The sequence below is a fragment of the Ischnura elegans genome, chromosome 7 (assembly GCF_921293095.1).
Source record: "Ischnura elegans chromosome 7, ioIscEleg1.1, whole genome shotgun sequence".
Classification (NCBI taxonomy): domain Eukaryota; kingdom Metazoa; phylum Arthropoda; class Insecta; order Odonata; family Coenagrionidae; genus Ischnura; species Ischnura elegans.
Window position 1 is genome coordinate 24,474,835 of NC_060252.1, and position 19,996 is coordinate 24,494,830.

The 19,996-nt window shown below is 41.1% G+C and overlaps 1 protein-coding gene across 1 annotated transcript in view; it reads left to right on the forward strand.

Annotated features, from left to right (window-relative positions):
• The first annotated feature begins 549 nt into the window (after window positions 1–549).
• LOC124162571 (GS homeobox 2-like) overlaps window positions 550–19,996 on the forward strand; it is a 177,738-nt gene continuing 158,291 nt past the window's right edge. Inside the window, exon 1 of the mRNA XM_046539150.1 lies at window positions 550–1,156. Coding sequence (XP_046395106.1) covers window positions 595–1,156 — 562 coding nt within the window. The 5' untranslated portion in view covers window positions 550–594. The remainder of the gene's footprint in view (window positions 1,157–19,996) is intronic.

The window sequence follows — 19,996 nt, forward strand, 5'->3', positions numbered from 1 at the left end:
CAGAGGTCATTCAATGAAACAGTTTGTGCTCAACCAATAAGCAACCTTAATAAATGACTAAATTTGGAAATAAAAATCGTGGTCAGTAAAAGTTTGTGCAATCGATCCTGAGGAGATCCATCGAGAAACTCAAATATCAAGTATTTAAGAGTTCGTAGGTGTTGTAGATTTCCATAGATTGAGTGATATCCTTAAGAAAAGTGGTGGGAAAATGTAAATTACGCATATCGGTGGACCCTAAGGCCTTTTCCAGGCTCAAAAAAATAGCATAACGGTCACTTTCCAATTCCAGATGTTCGATAGATTTGGTGTGCTTAAAAGTTGCCAGGAAATATAAACAATAGTACACAATAAGTAACTATTGGGAGTGAATCCCTGGCCAGCAATAACTATATTATTAGTTAATCCTTGAATACAATCGGCACCCAGTGGTTTCAGCGTTTTAAGGGTGTTGGATAGTTTAATCGTTGTTGTTATTGTTAAGGGCGTTGCATAATAGTTCTCTCTCCCGCCACCGGTCGCAGCACCGCCGGAACCATTGATCTGCACGTGGACTACTCCGCCGTGGCGTCTGCTATCGAGGCAGCGGCCGCCATGGACTACTCATACCTCAACCAGGCCGGCGCCTTCGACGCCTCCGGCTGCATGGGCGATCCCGCGGGCGCCAACATGGCGGCGGCCGCAGCCGCTGCCGCCGCGGCCGCCGCCGCCGCGGGCTCGGCGGCCGCCTCCTCGGCCGGGGGCGGCTCCGGCGGCGGCGGGGGCTCCGTGGTCGGGGGCGGAGCGGGCGCGGGGGCGGGCCCCGGCTACCACGGGGACCTGGTGGTGTCGTCGCAGTGCGCCACGGGGGGGCAGATGGGGGCCGCTTACCGCTCGGCCTACTCCACGGCCGCCGCCATGCGCTCCTACGGGCACCATCATCACCACCACGCGATGGGCGCCATGGGGCACCACGGGGGCGCCGGGGGCGGTGGCCACGCGGCGGCGGCGGCAGCGGCGGCGGCGGCGATGCAGGCCCCCGGGGGGCAGTGCGCCGTGATGGGAGGCCGACCCCAGGACCACATGCACCACCCCCACCACCATCACCACCACCATCACCACAGGGCAGCGGCAGCCGCGGCGGCAGCCATGTTCCCTGCCACCATGAACCTCCAGGGTGAGTACCACACTCTGCACAAGCCAGCTAAATATCGTAACCATTCTCATGCCCTGGTCGGAAAATGTTGAAATGCAAAGAGAGCCCTTTGATTTTCAATACGGAACGTATCCCTCGATGAATTTTCCTGTCGAGGAAGTTTTTGAGGCTGCTTGAAATATTGTTGTGAGGGATCAAGTCGAGATTTTGGCATTCGTTGCCGCGAAAGCGATGCACTGTATTCCGGAGTTCCACTTACCGTTGCGGCCTGCCCAAAAGACGAGACGTTTATCCTCCGTTGGCTGAACTTGAGCGATAAGTTACTTTGTTTTCTAACGCACTTATGAAAAACTTCTAAATCTCGTCAGAAGCCGTAAAGCATACAGAAATTTGCTTGGGGCGTTTTTTCGGGGCTAATCCAGCGTAAAAGATTAAACCTTCACTTGGAATGCAATTTAAGACTGTTAGTCTATTATGAATTTATTGAATTCCTTCTATAGCAATTCAAGTGTAACAGCAATATTGTCAGAACTGTTGTTATTTGTAAGAATAACTTTTGAAAAATCCCCAAAATTTTCTTTTTAGACGTCAGTTGGTTTACTATTTTCTGTGAAAGTGAGTTCATTTAATGTTCATTACCATCAATTCATACCATATCGACTTTTTGTTATGTAAGTTCTAGATTTTGCTATTTTTTGTAGCCTGTTTGGAGTTATATTCTTCAAACACTCAATGTATCGTTCGTAAAAAGTACTTAATTGATCGAATCACATTTATTTATTATGGATTTAAGATATTTTAATACCTGTGAATATAAATTCCAATTTGCACCCAAATCGACCTAAGACCATGTATTTGTGACCTGTTCTGTTCGTAAGCAGGCCCGTGCTGGGACACCGGGACATATCCCGTTGCGCCCTTCAGCCTGGAAATCTTTGGCGCCCTCCTGTTCGGGAATCGACAACTTTACAATCAGAATACCAACATTGAGCAGTTAACTTCATTTCAATTACGTCTCACTTAGCACCATGACTATCACCGTCTTCAGTAAACAAGACAATATGCATCCGCTGAGAGGGAATATTCCTCAATTGCCGATAGATTGAAAGTTGCTGGCCCTTCAGTGCAATCAAAAATGTTCGCCGAGAGAGTTTGTTTGGGAAATTAGGTCGCTAAAAATGTGCCTGACTGAAATGTGCGAACTCATTCACGGGCTTGGTTTACTCAGCAAATCGTCTCTAACTGTATCAAATCCACTTCCCCCGTTTGTAGAATCTAATGGAATTTTGACGAGACTGTGCGTCACAGCACCAAGGCACACTCATGGTGGTCATACCACACACTCGTAATGCATCACGGTGTTCCACGCACTGGCTGTCAGAACTTTTAATATACTTGCCAGATTCTCAGCAGTTTAAATGGAAATCATCTCATTACACACATATCTTCCCAATGAAATACCTTGTAAGCCTTCCCCATTCTAATATGCAAACTCAGGTTTCTGCGGAAGTTCACTAACTCTTGGTTAACCTTGTGGTATTCCATTATAAGTTTTTCCTAGATATACACAATTACATATACCACTTTTTTATTTATATAAGAGTGCGACCCGGGTTTCAATGAATAATCATCATCAGGCGCTAATTATGGTTTGTTTATCTTATTGTTACCTAGTTACTTGATGAATTTTAAAACGGACGCCAGAAAAGGGGAAAAAATTCCTCTATTCTGGTGTCCCTTCCCCTATTCTTTCTTTTTCCCCTATTATGGCGTCCGTTTTAAAATTCATCAAGTAACTAGGTAACAATAAGATAAACAAATCATAATTAGCGCCTGATGATGATGATTATTCATTGAAACCCGGGTCGCGCTCTTCTATAAATAAAAAAGTGGTATAAGTAATTGTGTATACCCAGGAAAGACTTCTACGGAAGTTGTTGAGATGAGCGCTGAAAAAATAAGAAACTAATTGGCTCAAATTTGTGCGATCTTTAATTCATGTTGCACTAATTAGTAAAATAAATCTTTTCAAGCGTCAGCCACATTATGTCAGCCCTGCATCCCGTGGAAGTTTACATAGTTTTGCTTTTAATTTTGATTCAGCATCAAGGTTGAAGTTTAGCCTTGCCAGTTTGAAGTTTAACTGCATTCGGTGCTCCGGAATACCTTGAATTCGTGCACTGATCCATATTTGTTCGTTTGTTCGGTGAGTTCTTCACTCATTCCATTTGGAGCGATTGCGCTTATTTTCTTAATGCAATTCTTCAATCTCAAGCAATCATCAAATATAGATTGTAAATTACCTTGCGGTAAAAGGAAAAACTAAGTCTATGCCATTTCCATGAAGATTTTTAAGAAAGGTTTTATTTCCTCCCACTGACTGAGGGACACAAGTATTTTCCTGTGTTGTCTAGAAATTTCGCTCGACAATAAGCATTTTTATACTGTTTTTTTGTGGTGATACTTGTCCGGGTATGTGAAAAGTTTTGATGAATGCTATAATATTCATGTCAATTTCACTACAAACAGACATAATATTTTATATTCCATATAAATCTCGATTAAAAATATAACTGTGCCGGAAATAGATATGATAAACCCTTCTAATTGTTTTGGAAGGATTGATTGACGATATTTTATAAACAATTTTGAGGTTTTTCTTCGGTACATGTTGGAATACAACTGGTGTTGCTTGAAAATTTGTCTTATTCCCAGACCACATAAAATTCTTAGCAGTTTATGTTAGAGACATAATTTGTAGTATCAGTATTTTCCATTTTTTTTACTAAAGAGCAGTTTAATCCCTGAACTAATGATGCATTTGACATTCATATTCACTCCATTGTCTATTCTCCTAATTTATTGCTATCACGCTCAGACAGGCCTCAAATATGTGATTAATTTGAGGACGTGATTACTCCACTTGACATCGTCAGATGAATGAAGAGCGAAATCAGGGCCAATGAACATGTCTCAATGATTCGTTCCGCTATTCATCAGAAAGGCTCGCCCAACCGAAAGGCATATTTCTCAAGTCCCCACTAATTTCGTTCCCTCGACAATGCATCCATTCTTCCGTAGATACCCCTTTCTCGTCCTACACTCGCGTTTTTAATGGTCGCAGTGATAGTATTCAGGTCGAACCGAGAATTCCATGAACAAAAGTGTATGCCGGGTGACTGTGGAATACGGAGATTATGTAGGACTTAACTCTATAATGTTCTGCAGAATTTTTTTGTTCCCGCAGCATTATTATTTATATTAAAACACTAACAAGTTGTTTTCAAGTTGTAAGTTTAAATAAAATTGTGTCGATAATTATTACCCTTTTCCGCTAAGTGCTGAATTTTAAACTCCGGGAGTTTTCTTTGTGGTATTTCTATTGCTCCCGCAGCTATTTCTCCATCTTGCTGCACCCAAATCCATCAAACAGCCAAGCATTCATCATGGTTTGCGAAAGTGTTTCCTGGAACCTTGTTTTATTATTCAATTAACTTCTTTTAATGGTTAATTTTTTAGGGAAACATGACATTAAGTATTGTCTAAAGTAAAGTAAATACTGTTTAATGCCATAACATTCCGCAACCAAAATTATTTGATTTTTGTTTCTACCCTATGTAATCCGGTCCATGCCGACCGCCAGCTGAGCGAATTCATATTCGATACTTCCACTGCATAAACGCTCAACAATCGCCCACGGAATCAAATCCACTCATCTAGTACTGTAAGGGCTATCTAGATGAGCGGATTTGATTCGACGGGCGATTTTTGAGCTCTTTTGCAGTGGAGGTGTCGATATGTATTTAGTTAGTTTATCATGGAGAAGACTTAAATGCAATCTGCGAACAATTAGTTGTAATTCGCCCTCGATTCTTCCAAAGGCCCACGAACTAAGGATTGGATTCGATGTAGCGGTCTCAGTTCACTATTGTTTTGAAAAGCTCTTACTAAATAGAAAAGGGTGACATTTGTAAGGTTTGGAGGAATAAATTAAGTACGGAGTTCTTTCGATCTTTTTTTTTACACTTCTCATGTGCATAAAATCCAATTCCAAGGTGATAAAACATCTCATTTCTCACGTAATGAACTTCACTACAACTCCTAGAACACTAGTGATAGTAACTATGATGTGATCTATGCGGCTGTGATTTGATTCATAGCTGGTAGCAAGTTAAAATTCAATAACATTTCCAATTTATTTCGATTAAATACCGGTCTATATGACATGAAATTTTCTATTTCGATCAGTTTATTGCACGCACGCAGAGGAAAATATAGGCAAGTAGGAAAACTTCCATCGGAATTTATATTCGTGAATCGCTTTGATTTGCTGAGGAAGTATCCAGAGTTGCTTTCATCTCGGAGCAACAGCTGTGACGTGTGACGGATTGCGGTGCGGGGGGGGGGGGGGAGGAAGGGGATTGGCAGTGAGTGTGGTTTTGGGATCGAACGGTCAGTGGAGATGTGACATATGTCGATTAAAACCAGACCGCACGGTGAGTGACTCGAGGGCGCCTAAGACGTTAATCTGTCATGGCCGCGCGCGCAAGGCCGACTTAATCCGCCTTCAATTGTCTCTCTCTCTCTCTGCCCACCCACCCTCCGAGGCATATCTCGTCGTTTTCCATCCCCTCGAAGGGTTTAGCACTGTCCCACGAGCAGCGAGGGAAAATGTAGCCACTACTTAATAGGACCTGACGAGAGAATCAGTGACGATTTCTTTCAATCGCAACAACTAGAGCATCATGTTTCAAATACAAGCACTTTAAAATAGTTAAGAGTTGTAATTACGGAGGCTTCCGCGGTGAGTGAATTGGTGATTGCTTTTCGGGTTTCTTCCGCGTTGACTCATATTTTGCGGACGACAATTTCGGGCGCGTTCTAGCTCCCGAAAGAAGAAGAAGACTAGCTCTAGCTCCCGAAAAACAATCACCAGTGAAGAGTCATAATTTGAACTATGGTCAAGTTGAGCTCTTTAGAGTTTAAGCTTACCTTATAATGATATTTCGCAAGAAATATGGAAAATTCTGATGCAATTTCCAGTGGCGTAGCCGGTAATTTCATTCGGGGAAAGGGTCCAAAACCAGGGGGGGAAATGTTTGAAAAACAGGCAACAAAGTAATTGATTTTAAACTAATTTTAACACTTTTCACAATCGAAAAACTTGATTTGTTAACGAAATATTTTGTATGATTATTTGTGATGATTTTTCAATATTTTGTTTTCTTTTATGAAGGAAAATGATTGTGTTTTTATATTTCGGGGGGGGGGGGGGGGGGGGAGGAGGGTTCCCACTTGGCTAAGCCACTAGGAATTACATAATTGAAATGATGAGAATCAATATAAAAATTATTTAAAAAATCCCTTCTCATTGTACGAATTAAGTGCTTCTCTGCTAATAATATTTTCGGATTCTGCTCTGGTTCTGCACTTAGGCTTCATATCCTCCCAATTAAATAGCCAGCTATATCAATAATCAATTTCGGTAGAAATGAAGCTAATAATCTGGTGCAGAGTCCAAGAAAAATCCCGAAGTTCCTTGTCAATTTTAATAACCACATAATAAAGCTCTGGTTGCTTGCCACTCTTACGGAGACCATTTCCAAAACTGGCCTGCCTTTATTACATTTGTTACTCATACACCTGCCTTAGTTTCATTTGTTCCAGCACTGTAGTTAATATTTCTTGCTTAAATTTTGCAAAATGTTTAGGCCATTTGAAAAAAGGGCTAACGATGTCATCTCTTTCATAAAAAAACATTTCTTCGAAGTGATTCGTTGTTGTTTACACTCCAGTGAGTTATACCTTCCTTCAATGATTGGTTCCATTTGAACGAGTTGATGAGTCGATATTCTAATGACATCACCAACTCATGGGCAGTGGGTGGTAACTTTTAAGTTATTTTTTTCAACTTTAAAATTACAGGAGAATAGATAAATGAGAGAAAATTATATTTCACGACGTTACTTTTATTTCCAGTCCATCTGTCGAATTTTCTTCAAATACCTGGTGATTTCGAAAATTCAGCGACCCCGTAATCTCAGAATATATCTCATATAAATATTTCCTTATTTCATTTCATTGGTGAAGCTTCTTCACAGAAGGATACCTGCTCAATTTAATTACCGTTAAGTGTCATTGGGAGACGCCTTTTCTGTGGTGATAGCGAATGTAAATATCTCTCTCATCTCTTTCCAATGATAAAATTAATTCCAACATCAGGATGTTATCCAATGCTTGAGCTCATTTACACTTAAAAAATTTTAATTATGTAGTTTTATTTAGCACTTCAATAATATGTCACAAACACTATTTCCTGGAGAAACGACATGTTTTTTAATATTGACCTTTTCCTAATAAATTTAGCAACATACGAATTATTTCACACTAACCAAAGATAAACATGGAATCCATATAAATCATTGCTGTCACTGTAAGTACTAATCCAATCGTAATTCAATTAGCATTTTATTTCCAGAACACTAAAATCACATGCGCAGCAATTTTATCACTCACACATGTGAAATCACTCTGATTTCGACACATCCTGCAGTCACTTAAAATTCCGCAAGGGTTTTGAGGCACAAAGTAATTGGACGTGATCGAAATATTATAATGCACCGAATCACCATATTTTTCTAAAGAATTCACCACCACATTCTGAATATTCACTCTCACAACACGCAGTCTCACTCTTTTTTGTTTGTGCATCCTTCATCCTTTACACTGTATCCCAAGAGGTCTTCTACTCGAGGTAGCATTCTAGACGGTCATTATGATTTTCGCTTCTCCGGGAAATTGCGAACACGGTAGCGGCGCCTCTGCCGGATTCGAGGGGAACCAACTTTAACCTTCGTCGAGAGTCTAACTTTTCTCCATACTCGTTGAGATCAGCATAAGAAGAAGAAGATGATAATAATGTGAGAAGGGTAGCCGAGAAACTGGCCAATTTTGCGCAATCATGGATCGCATCTTGAGGGCTAATATTTACCATAATATGTCTCAAAATGGCTGCAAATTATTAGTTGACAAGTTCATCCAAAAATACGATTCGGATGAGTATCCGCATTCCTATGGAATCCTCAGGAAATCACCGAGTGGAGTTGTAGAGATGGTGCAGTTAACGCCAACAGGGAAGGGAATTGGAGAAGCAAGGGGTAGGAAGGCTTCGAAGAGTGCCTTTTCAAGCAAGCCATCCTTGCGAGGTCTGGACAGGCAACGGCAGCAGTAAAAAAAACAGACACCATTCGCCTAAATTTTTACCGTTTCCTAAACTTTTGGGCATAATTTGGACGATAAATCCTTCTGCGGCTATTTAGAGTGATTCTATCACCTTCCTAGACTATTTTAGATGTTCCATAGTTGAGACAGGGGAATGTAGAGATGCCCTTGTGGAGGAGCGAAAAGAATTTGAGGAGGGCAGTGGAGACGGTCAAAGTCAGGATGAAACAATCGACCAGTGGAGGGATGAAGTGCCGCCGGGAGACACGCGTACACACATCTTGCACAATCTCAGATTGACTGTAGACATAACATCGGCATTGTAAACTAGACAGAAGACTTTTGTGAAGGGCGTATCCACATAGGAACTTCAGGAAACAAGTCCATTGAGAAGATACTAAGAAACTAATGAGCGGAATTGAAGACACCAGGAATTCGAAGGCTCTGACGGGTAGAGATTTCAAAGCGTCGATGCGGAGACTTGAGCTGGCAAAGAGATCGACTGAAGCAAGCACAGTTCGTCTGCATTTCGGTCCTCCCTGGTGTAATGCAGGCAGTGAACTTATTTTATAATGATTTGTAGAGATTTTCAAAACGGGCCATATCCTCTAAAGGCGATGCAATACAAAAATCTGTGGCATTTGAGCGGAAGGATTGTCTAATTGTTTCCTAATACTTCAGAACACTAGAAGAAAAAGAAAGAAGAAATCGTATCGATAAGCATCGTCATGGAGCGCTGCTGAAAGGCACACACGTTCACAATGTTCAATCGCGTAATGACTGCTGATAGATGGTCGACATCTTAAACGTAATAGGATGATGTATGAAGATTGTCGTATGATAATTACAGGAGGCAAGTCCGTGAAGTTTATTGGGAGACATAGTGGGCAGAATTGAAGAAACAACGGATACAAAGGCTCCAAAGGGTACCTTTTTAAGAAAAAATTGCTTCAGAGATTTGAGCAGGCAACGTCAGCGGCCAAGGCAAGCGATATTCGCCGGGATGTTTCTCCCTCCTTGACTTGGAGGCGTAATATTGACGATAAAGTCGTCTCCGGTGATTTTAAGAGATTTCCGAAAAGGTCATCCTCCTTCCAAGGCAATGTGCAACGTAAGTCCTCAGTTTCTGGTAATGAATAATATATATCTTCCTCCTTATCCTTGAGAACACTAAAGAAACAAGAAGATGGATGGCAGTAGTGGCAGCTAGTTTCGTCGGGGAGGGAGAGATCTTCATGAAGCGCTTCTTGAAGGCACAAATTCACCATGCAGAACCTCTCACTGCTGATGGACTTTCGGGACCTTCAGCTAAGATGTATGAAGAGCACTTGGCAACGTTTGGAATCAAGTCCGTGCAATAAGAACGCCTTGAATTGAATCTAATCGAAAAATCAGTGCCGCATGAACTCAAGCAAGCAGAGGAATACTCCATCCGTTAAAGTTTCTTTCCTCCTTGGTTTTCAGTCGTAATGTAGATGATGAACTTGTCTTCTTCAGAGTTTGAGAGTTTCCAGAAGTCTCTAAGTCCTCCCAAGGTGGTGAAACGCAAAAATATTCAGGAATTGAGTACGAGGAATGCTGAAACTGCTTCTTATCCGTGCGTCTTGATGACTCCTTCTATCCATCGTCTTCGTCTTGGAGCGCAGCGCAAGAAGTCGCTCCGCACCCGAGGGAGGATGTGAGGGAACAGGCGACCGTCCGACGCAGCTGCTCTCGCGAGGTACACTTTTAACCCTCCGCACCACCCCTCACTCACCCCCTCTGCACCTCCTTGAACCAGTCTCCCCCCTCCCTCCACAGCTTCCCTCCACCCTCACCCCACGACGGCCTTCTTTTTCTCATTCGAAGCATTATAAGACCATAACTCAGTTGTGCTCCGGACGCTAACAAGGTTATGCCCCGACCTTATCCACCACTACACTCGGCAGCCCCATCCACCCCAACCCCCACCCCCCCCCCAGAAATTAAATAATTTAATACCGGGCGAAAGTTTATTGTGAATAATCTAGTTTGGCCCGGGAAGCGAAGCAGAGCGGTTTTAGCCCAGAGAGTGGAGCGGTCGACCTCCGGCGGAGTTGGCGGCGGTACAGCTGGTGGGAGGGGGAGGAGGAGTGGGGACAGATGAGGGGGATGAGGCGAGGAGGGATGGATGTAAGAAGAGTCTGGACTTCGCTTTCAGGCGGAGAAGATATTCGTCGAGACGAGACAGGACATTCAATGAATCTGACTGGAAAATTTTCCACTTTCATCCGACATCTTGTTTCAATAGATTCTGTATCAGCACCGGTTGTGCGATATGACTGTTTCTAAAAAATTATCATCCAGTTTTATTAAAATTTTAGCTCCATTTTATAGCGTATTCTGAAAACATCCTAAAGACACGTAATGAAAATTATTATGTTAAACGTCAATTAAATATTAAAAAGCTAACTTTTGATTTTTAATTGCAGCTGTATAAAGTTATATTTGAGTTGGCCGCGTGATTTCCCAATGCAGCTGATCTTTCATTCGTATGAGTAGTTCGTAAACCTGAGGTTCCTCCCTCCTTTTACGTTTGCGAGATTATTCCAATCGGCTAATTCACTCATTCTCTTTGAAGTGTGTTTCTCGGAGCCCTGAGTGGCCAGTGTGAGGTAAGGGAGATTTGGGCTCAAATACGGAGCAGAGAGGCTCTTTTGAATTCCCGTTTGCTGTTAAAGGAAGTGTAGGCGACGACATTTTCTCTAAGCACGGGGAATCCCATCGGAACAAGGTTGAACGCGCAAACCGAATCTGATTTTCTGGATCTTTCATACATTTATAAAGATAAAGAAAAAGGAGTCATATGCTTCCTTGCCTTTACTTTCTCGATTATTTTAGACTGCATTGCAGAGCCATCGTACGAAATTGCTACCACGAAATTACCATCGATCTAAGTTACACGTTCAATTGAAATGGCTGTAAATGCGCCAAGATTACGCAATTTACCAATTATGGGAATAGAACTTAATAAATATTTTTACTGTTCACAAGTAGTTACCAATTTTAGCTATCTCAAAAATTAGTTACATGTTCCTGCATTTTCAAGTGTTTTTCTCAACCTAAGATCCGACGCAGCTATCCACTCAATTTATCAATAAACTAGTCATTTTACCCTTCCATAATTATTCTGCTTCGCTTCCGTCATCACCTACCCAATGCTCTCATTCGAGGCCTATCTTTGCTATTCTTCCCTTCCACCTGCCTTTCAACGATTATTTTCATCAAACCATATTGTCGCATGATGTGGCCCTTTAAATTATCTTCTGCCCAAGGTTCTCAAAAGACTTCTCTTCTCCCCTACTCTTCTTAGACTTTCCGTATTACTCAAACACATCTATCCATTTGATCTTCTTCATTCCTCTATTATACCACATTTCGTGAGCTTCCACCCTTGAACTCTCCGCCGCTGTCACCCATCATGCCTCTCTACCCTATGAAACCATGTTCAAAATGCAAGTCCTCATAAATTGATTCCGAATTTCCTAATGTTCGCGAGCATCATTTCCAATGTAATCCTCAACCGATATAAATCCTCCCTGTAGCTTTTGTTTACTCTGACATTGTCTGAAGTAATGGTAAATAGTGTCGGTGAACCATTTTTAATATGACTCAATGTGTTCACTGATAAATTTCAATGGCGTGTTTAAATTTTGGAATCAGTGAAACTGAACATATGAGGACCCCTTTCTCCGAGTGTTAGGTTTTGGGTTAAACTGCGCTGTCTGGTGCCGGTGAGACACCGAAACTCTCTTTCCAGGAATTGTTTTCGGTACATTTTGTAATTATCATCTCGGGGTTGCGAAGTAACGATTATTTTGCATGGGATGGCAAAGGGCAGGTGAAACACACTCTATATCCGCGTTCATGAATCATGTATGGGAATTGGATCTTTCAAACCTGGATGCTTTCCTATTGCTATATTTTGGACGCAACATGGCACTCGTGCTATAAGGAGAGCTGCCGAATATTATCCGTCAAACTAGATCCCAATGCTCTCACAAATTGCATTACTGTTAGAATATTTGCAGAGCGGTAGGAAATCAATGAAACATGTTAATAACTATTGTTTGGTTGTTGATAGGAGTTTGTGAAGGCCATGGATGTCCCGAGGGATTTTTTAACTTTATATTTGAGCGCTTTCGACCCGCAAATTTTTTGGCCCATCTTTCATATTAAACTAGCATGCGAGCATAAGTTAGAAACGACCTCAATCAGCGCATGAGATTCCATAAACCTCGGTCATTTTTTTCAAACCTTAATCAGTATGTCGACTCTTAATTTTTATCGTGCTCGGCTATGATCGAAGTTATGGAAAGGGTTTTGGATGATGTAAGGCGAGGGTGTGCGGTTGTGGTTAATGGGGGTCAGTGTGTTGCAGGACAGGAACCGTCTGCACCCCTTGTCTGTGTTTTCATCCCCCAGAAAACCCTTGCGGTCGGTCATCGGGGGTGGAAATGCAGAGGGTGCAAGAGGGATGAATGGTTGCCGCGGTATGAGGGATGGTGGTGGTTGGAAGAAACGGAAAAAAACGGAGGGAAAAAACGGAGAGATGGATGGGAATCGGGAAAAGAAGAGTCGTGGGTGAGAGGGGGAGGTGGAGAAAATGGATGGATCGGCTGATACGGATGAGGGGAAAGCGAAGAATTTAGGCGAACGTCCTCATTCAGAAAAGCCAACGGTTTCGCTCATTCCGCGGGATATATCTTATATCTCCCTAAACTTATCAACAATACCCTCACATTTGCATCAAAATTTTCTTAGTGTTATACCTATAATTCCGGGTGTTTATAAATGAATATCGGTGTTTTAACTCTTTATGATATTTATTACATTATACTTATAGTTATAAATTAAATGTCAAATAAAAGAGGAACTCAAACAGTTTTGTTTTTCAGCAACAATGCACATGTGCGTGAAATGTTTCCGCCGCGATCCACTAGAAGAGGGCAGTAGCAAAGATGGCGACTAGTGAACAGAAAGCGTTTTGTGTTTTACAGTTTGCAAAGACTGAATCTGTGCAACGTTATTCCGCATTAAATTCGGTCGTTATCCTCCAAGTGACAATAACATCCGTTGATGGTATCATCAGTTTGAAGATACAGGCTGCCTTTGTAAAGGGAAGAGCACGGGACGACCAAGAGTTAGCGAAGAGACTGTTGAGCGAGTGAGAGAGTCGTTCACTCGTAGCCCAAAGAAATCAGTCCGATATGCTAGTCGTGAATTAGAAATTCCTGTGTCGACTGCTTGGAAAGTTTTAAGGAAACGCTTACAACTACGCGCTTAAGGTTCACAGTTATTACAGGCTCTAAAGCCTACATACCATGGATAACCTGCCAACTTCACCATGGAAATGTTGCTTCATGACGATGATAATTTTCTGGATCATGTTGTCTTCAATGATGAGTCGACCTTTCACCTCAGTGGACATGTAAACACTCATAATGTGCGGATCTGGGGTTACTGTGCAACGCACGTTGCAAAATAACTACAGATTCAGTCTTTGAAAACTGTAAAACACAAAACTCTTTCTGTTCACCAGTCGCCATCTTTGCTACTACCGCCTTCTAGCGGATCGCGGCGGAAACATTTCACACACATGTGTATTGTAGCTAAAAAACAAAACTGTTTGAGTTGCTCTTTCATTTGACATATAATTTATAACTATAAGTATAATGTAATAAATATTATAAAGCGATATTCATTTATAAACGACCTATATTATTTAACAAATGGGGAGTAAGGTACTGCAGCTGGTAGAGAGTTGTCTTCAGTTCGAAGAGCTCTGAGTTGGAAACAAAAACCCTCGCTCTACGAGTTGGACGACTGGACCCCTCACCATCATCGTTTGGATGCGATAGTTCTCGATCGTATTCATCGCATCACACATCGAACAAAGGAGAGAGAGGTATTGACGCTGAAAAAGCATTAATCACCCTCTTTTCTTTTTTATTTTCTTTTCATTGATGTTCCGTGAAATGTGCGAGGGTTTCGTTGTAAAACTTCATGCTTTATTAAAAAAAACTTTGAATTCGGTTATTTGGGAAGCAAGATAACAAGTGACGGGAGAAGCAAGAAAGAAATTATCAGCTGAATAGCCAAGGCGAAGAGAGCGTTCCATCAAAAGAAAGACCTGCTCAAAGTTGGAAACTTAAGCATGGAAGTAAAGAAACAATTTATAAGAACTTACATTTGGAGTATGCTCCTATACGGAAGTGATGCATGGACAATGACCGCAGTGGAGAAAGCAAGGATAGAGGCATTCGAAATGTGGTGCTACAGAAGAATGATGTCGATCAAATGGATCGACCAAGTTAGTAACGAAGAAGTCCTAAGAAGAGTAGGAGAGAGGAGAAGCCTCATGAAAACCTTAACAAGAAGACGGAACAACCTTAAAGGCCACATATTGGGACATGATGGCCTGATAAAGACTATCGTCGAGGGACAAGTGGTAGGCAAGAACAGAAAAGGAAGAACCAGAATGAAATATATGGAACAAGTAAAGAAGGATGTGAAAGAGAATAAATACGTTGGTGTGAAAAGATTAGCTGATAGGAGAATTGAGTGGAGAGCTGCGTCAAACCAATCCTAAGATTGATTGTTGACCAGTGATAATTATGCGGATTATTCCGGAATAATCTTCGCGGGGTGACTAACTATAACTTGTGACATAGGCCTTTATAATTTGATCCAGACTATTTACTTACCCTTCATTTTAAGTAGGAGGACTCTTTAATTAACGACATGAGTAAAGCGTGCCCTCTCCCTCATACCACAGGGGTGTCTCGCAGGGTATCATGTGGATATGCAAGAAAGGTTTACTACATAATGTCTCATAATAAGTATCATCTTTTGAACCCATCTGATCATCAACCTCAGCACTACGTCAAGGTAATGTTTAATTATTTGATGGCGCATATATTGCAGAGAAAAAGTTACCAACGATGTTTTTATTACGACTGGAAAGTCAGCCAATGTGTCAAGTTTTTAACTTCTGATACCATGAAAGTTAAGGCCCTTGTCACAAGAGATAACGAATTTTCATATCACCTCTTTACAGTCGAAGGCAGCCGCGGGCTTGAGCGAGCAGGCTTCGAGGTGATCATTATTGGCGATACAATGATGATCCTCTCGAATGATTGTAGATGATCATACAATTCCAAGATTAGCAGTACATTCCAGCCCTCTCCATCCCTCCTCATCGTCCTCAATACATCCATCCCTCCATTGCTCAGGCAAGTTCCTTCCGTGGTTTTAGAACCCCTCCCCACCCCTTCCAATGAGTTGTGAGGAAGTAATACAAATATGGCCATCAAGGTACCACTGGTGCCGTTCTCACTGCCGTGCTTTTATTTTGGAGGGCAGTGTACTTTCAAGTCTTGGCACCGTAGGAGATCCTTGCAGCCCTGACGCTTTGTCGCTACGCACGTGTTTAAGGTGTGACAACAGGGGCGGGCAGTGGATGAAGTCTCCAAGGCCTTAATTCAGATCTACGATTACCATGAATGAACAAAAATATGATTACGTGATTTGGGCAGCTTTCAATTGATTGACTAATATACTGGTGAATGAAATTCGGTAATAATATTTGAAATCCTACAATGCTTCTGTGTACCTGGAGCTACGTCCCAATTTTCAAATATTAATTTATTTAGAAAAATGCTGTGCAATATACTTAGGGAATATAAAAATACATTAAGATATAAAAATATTTCATAGCTGCTGGATAAATGACAAATGAATCTCAGAATATTTACCACTGAATTGGATTATCCGGATAAGGACATTCAGCCTCACTCATGCTATTGACTATGCCATCTAGAACTTCAACTCACATCTTTAGGTTTACTGGGAGTCCACTTATCCGGAGATCCGGGAAAACCTGTAATACTAACGGAATTTGTGTCTTTTGAAAAAACTCAGGAAAAACTCAGGGAATTAGATTTCTTTGGAATACGATCCCAAGGAGTGACAGATCTTTTTCGGGAATAATTGACAAGAACTGTATGTTTATTAGGTATCAGTGGTAGGTCATTGCCCTTTCTCTCTGACCAATTTCATCTATTTATATTGGGTGATATTGAAAATATTTTAGCTAGGTATGCAGCTTTTAGGGGAGGTGGTATCTGTTTTTTTCCGCATTTATAAGTGCTCAAGTTGTAAAGAATACATAAACGGTTCATGGAAACTGTGCTATTGAGGAAACTTACTTATACATGGCTAAGTTCTAACAACACGTGTCTCAAAATATGGCCGGTTTGAAACGGGTATCTTAAACTATGTGTCATAACATGAAAAAATAAAATCTGAGCAAAAAACAACTCTTTGTTGGAAAATGTATGCTTCTTTTTTTAGTTTTATGAATTTTTGGTTATTAATTTCAGTGTACAATTACAAAAAATAAATCGTTTCATTGCTCTCCTGAAAAGTTGCTATTTTTGAGATACGCGTTGTTAGAACTTAGCCATCGATATGTAGTTAAATTTGTATCATCTCAAGATGTTACACACAGCATTAAAGTGACTTGACAAATATTCCTATGGTCAGGAATTTCTACGCCATGAGATACCTTATTTACCCATTAAGGCGTATGTTTACTTATTTACCCTTTAAGGCATTGCTTTGGGATTTGCAGATCCTTGGAAAAACAAATCGGTTACCGTGGAAAACCTGGAAATATGAAGGAGTGTTTCAGTTGCTACACAATGAACACCCCGGTTGCAGATCTTCCTCAAGTGCATCGGTCGAAACAAAAAATCATCCCCCTCTCCCTATCAGCCTCTAGTCTTTCTCTTCCACCCCTCCCCCGTGCCACGACGTACGTGTGAGGGTTGGGGGGTGGAGTCTCTCCTCCCCCTATTGTTGGAATGATTCTTCTTCGTCCAGCGACTGACTGACTGACTCACTCACACGAGGGATGCGGACTTCACATCCAATCGAAGGCCTAATCCCTCAAGCGCACAGCGCCAGACAACCCCTCCCCCCCTTCTCTCTCTTCCTTTCTTTCGGGGGATGTGGGGGAGGCCTCTGCTTGCTTGCACTTCCCCCTCCTTCCCCACATGTCCACCACGCTACCCGACAGCACACCTCCTACGCTACCCGACCTCTCCAACTCTCTTGAATGCGACTCAGAAAAAAAACACTATTCTCTTTATTGACAATGGTTTAACCTATGTTTCTGCTTTAAGATAAACCTTTTCTTACCTATATTGCTGTTTAAGTTCACAATAAGACTGTGAACTTACTTTTTTATACATATGTACATATATATAATATCCCCTAATCTGACTCAGTAGGCGTATGGTGGGGAGAGTTACGACATCAGCCCTTAACAAATGAAAAGAATATGTTTCAACGAATTTTCGCGTAGCATTTATTTAAGTCCATAAATTTTCGGAGAAAAAACGAATTCCCACTCTTATCCAGGAAGAGTTTTTGGAGAATTCCCGCTCCCTGCTTGGATGTTGTGTGGAGGACATTTCAAGCGCAACACTCCGTCCGTCGGATGGGACGTTAAGCCGTGGTCCCCTTGGCGCCTTTCGTTTAGAGCAGGCTAACGCCGACGCCGGGTTTCTCTCCACCCTTCCTTCCTCGCCCTTCCCTCATGGCGCAAATGACCTCAGCTGTCGGCCGACTCCTCCAAATGCCAATTAATTATTAATATGACTTCCATTTATTAAAGCTAATTTTCGCATTTTTTAAATTTTATTTGGTGACTAAATTCAAACTCATGCAGGCTCTTATGAAAAGTTGGTGGTCACCATCTCAAAGTAAGGATTAATAGACGGTGGGCATCTAGCAATGTCTCCGGTAGACACGTGAACCCATCTTGTGTATCATGTGACGTGGTAAATTTATAAGTCAATGATCCCACGAGGGAAAATAAGAACGTATCGAAATTAAATACAATATACTAAAATATTTTTAACTTTATACTCAGCCATAAAATGTCATTGATCTTCCCTTAAATGATTTTTCTCGCACTGAAATGCACAGTAATAATATACCTTTTGCTAATCGTATGCAATTCACGTGACAAAATAACGCGTTACTATTGAGACGCTCGAGGTATATAGGCACTAATGTAGTTACGTCATCCGCCCTCTACAAATGAAATTCAATATTGTGAACATTTCACAAATTTGCATATTTAGTCGATGATACATAATTGCAAAAATCTCACTTATTAGTTAATATTTTAAGAAATTTGACATGCTTGTAAACATTTGTCAGGTAATGAAACTCATCGAAATATACACCTGGTAAAAGACCGTTAAAGGCTTTTCTGAAGATCGAAGGGATAACGATCGACTATCGAATTCCTAAAAAAAGGACAGTAACGAGGTCCAAATAGATAGAAACGGGGTAAATGAGTTCTACGGCCTCTATTGATAGATGAATCAATAGGAGAGTTCTCTCTTCTTAAGGTCTAAATATGTTGAAAATTTATTTATTTCGATTTTAATTTTCATTATCTATGCTGTGTGAGAAGGGACAAGTTTTGGGTTGAACTAAGAATTTAAAGTAAAACATACGTAACACGACAAGAGCATTTATTTTAACTTTGAATTGATACATTGTTATTTCCACTCTGTAGGAATAAATGAGTGATATGGTAATTTGAATTATGAGCAGACAACAACGTATGACTTGAAAAAGTAACTTATGCAGTAAAGTCTTCAACGACGCTCTACAATGATGAGCTATTATAGTTTAGTTCAATGTTTGGTCGTGTGCCGTGCAGTGCGCAGCCAATCAGCCTAGGACTGTCATTGGTGACATATAATCATAAGTAATTGACAGGGAAGATTATTACCATTGACAGCAATATACTCATAGACTAAGGACGCCGTGTCGAAGGGATTAACATTGACGCCTGGATCAACATAGGAGTAGTTAATGTGCTCTCACTATGAAGTCATGGCCGAGTATCTTAATTGCTCAGAGATTATCCATGCTGTATTCTCAGGGCGAAACTCGGAAAAAGAACTACGTGGAAATTTCATGTTTATAGAGAGCAATAACTATAAATTATATTTAGGGAGCACTCCGCTTGATTTTCCTGTACATACAAGTTCAATTCTCAGCAAAATTTTAGTGTGGTGTAGTGATGAATACTTGACGTATTACTTCTTGCTATTTATCTCCTGGTCGCAAAATCATGAGGTCACTCAGAAAGAAAGTTTATAGAAAAAATTGAACCTGGTGAAATAAATGGGAGAAATAGCGTGAAAGGGTTTGATCAATTTTTAATTAAAAAGGGAAATAGAGAGAAATTTCAGGAACGAGCGGTGTAGTCATTTATTTGTTGCACTTTTCACCCGTTTTTTTTGTGAATTTTAATCGTATGTCATCGAAGAAGACATCGTGGGATGAAAAATAAGGTGGATATGATATGAAATGGACAACTAGATAAGACATCGACGAGCCATGGAAAGAGATAAACTCAATTTCAATGCCTAATGTGTGGCAGTTTGATTTTTGTGCTAAAGAAAAATTCTAGATAGCGTCCACCCAATGCTGATTTTTCCTATAAACGTCCCGAAGGTTTGAAGCCAATTCCTCTTGAAAGGCTTAATCTTCATTCGTTACCAATTCTAGAAGGCAGGGTTCCGCGGTTAA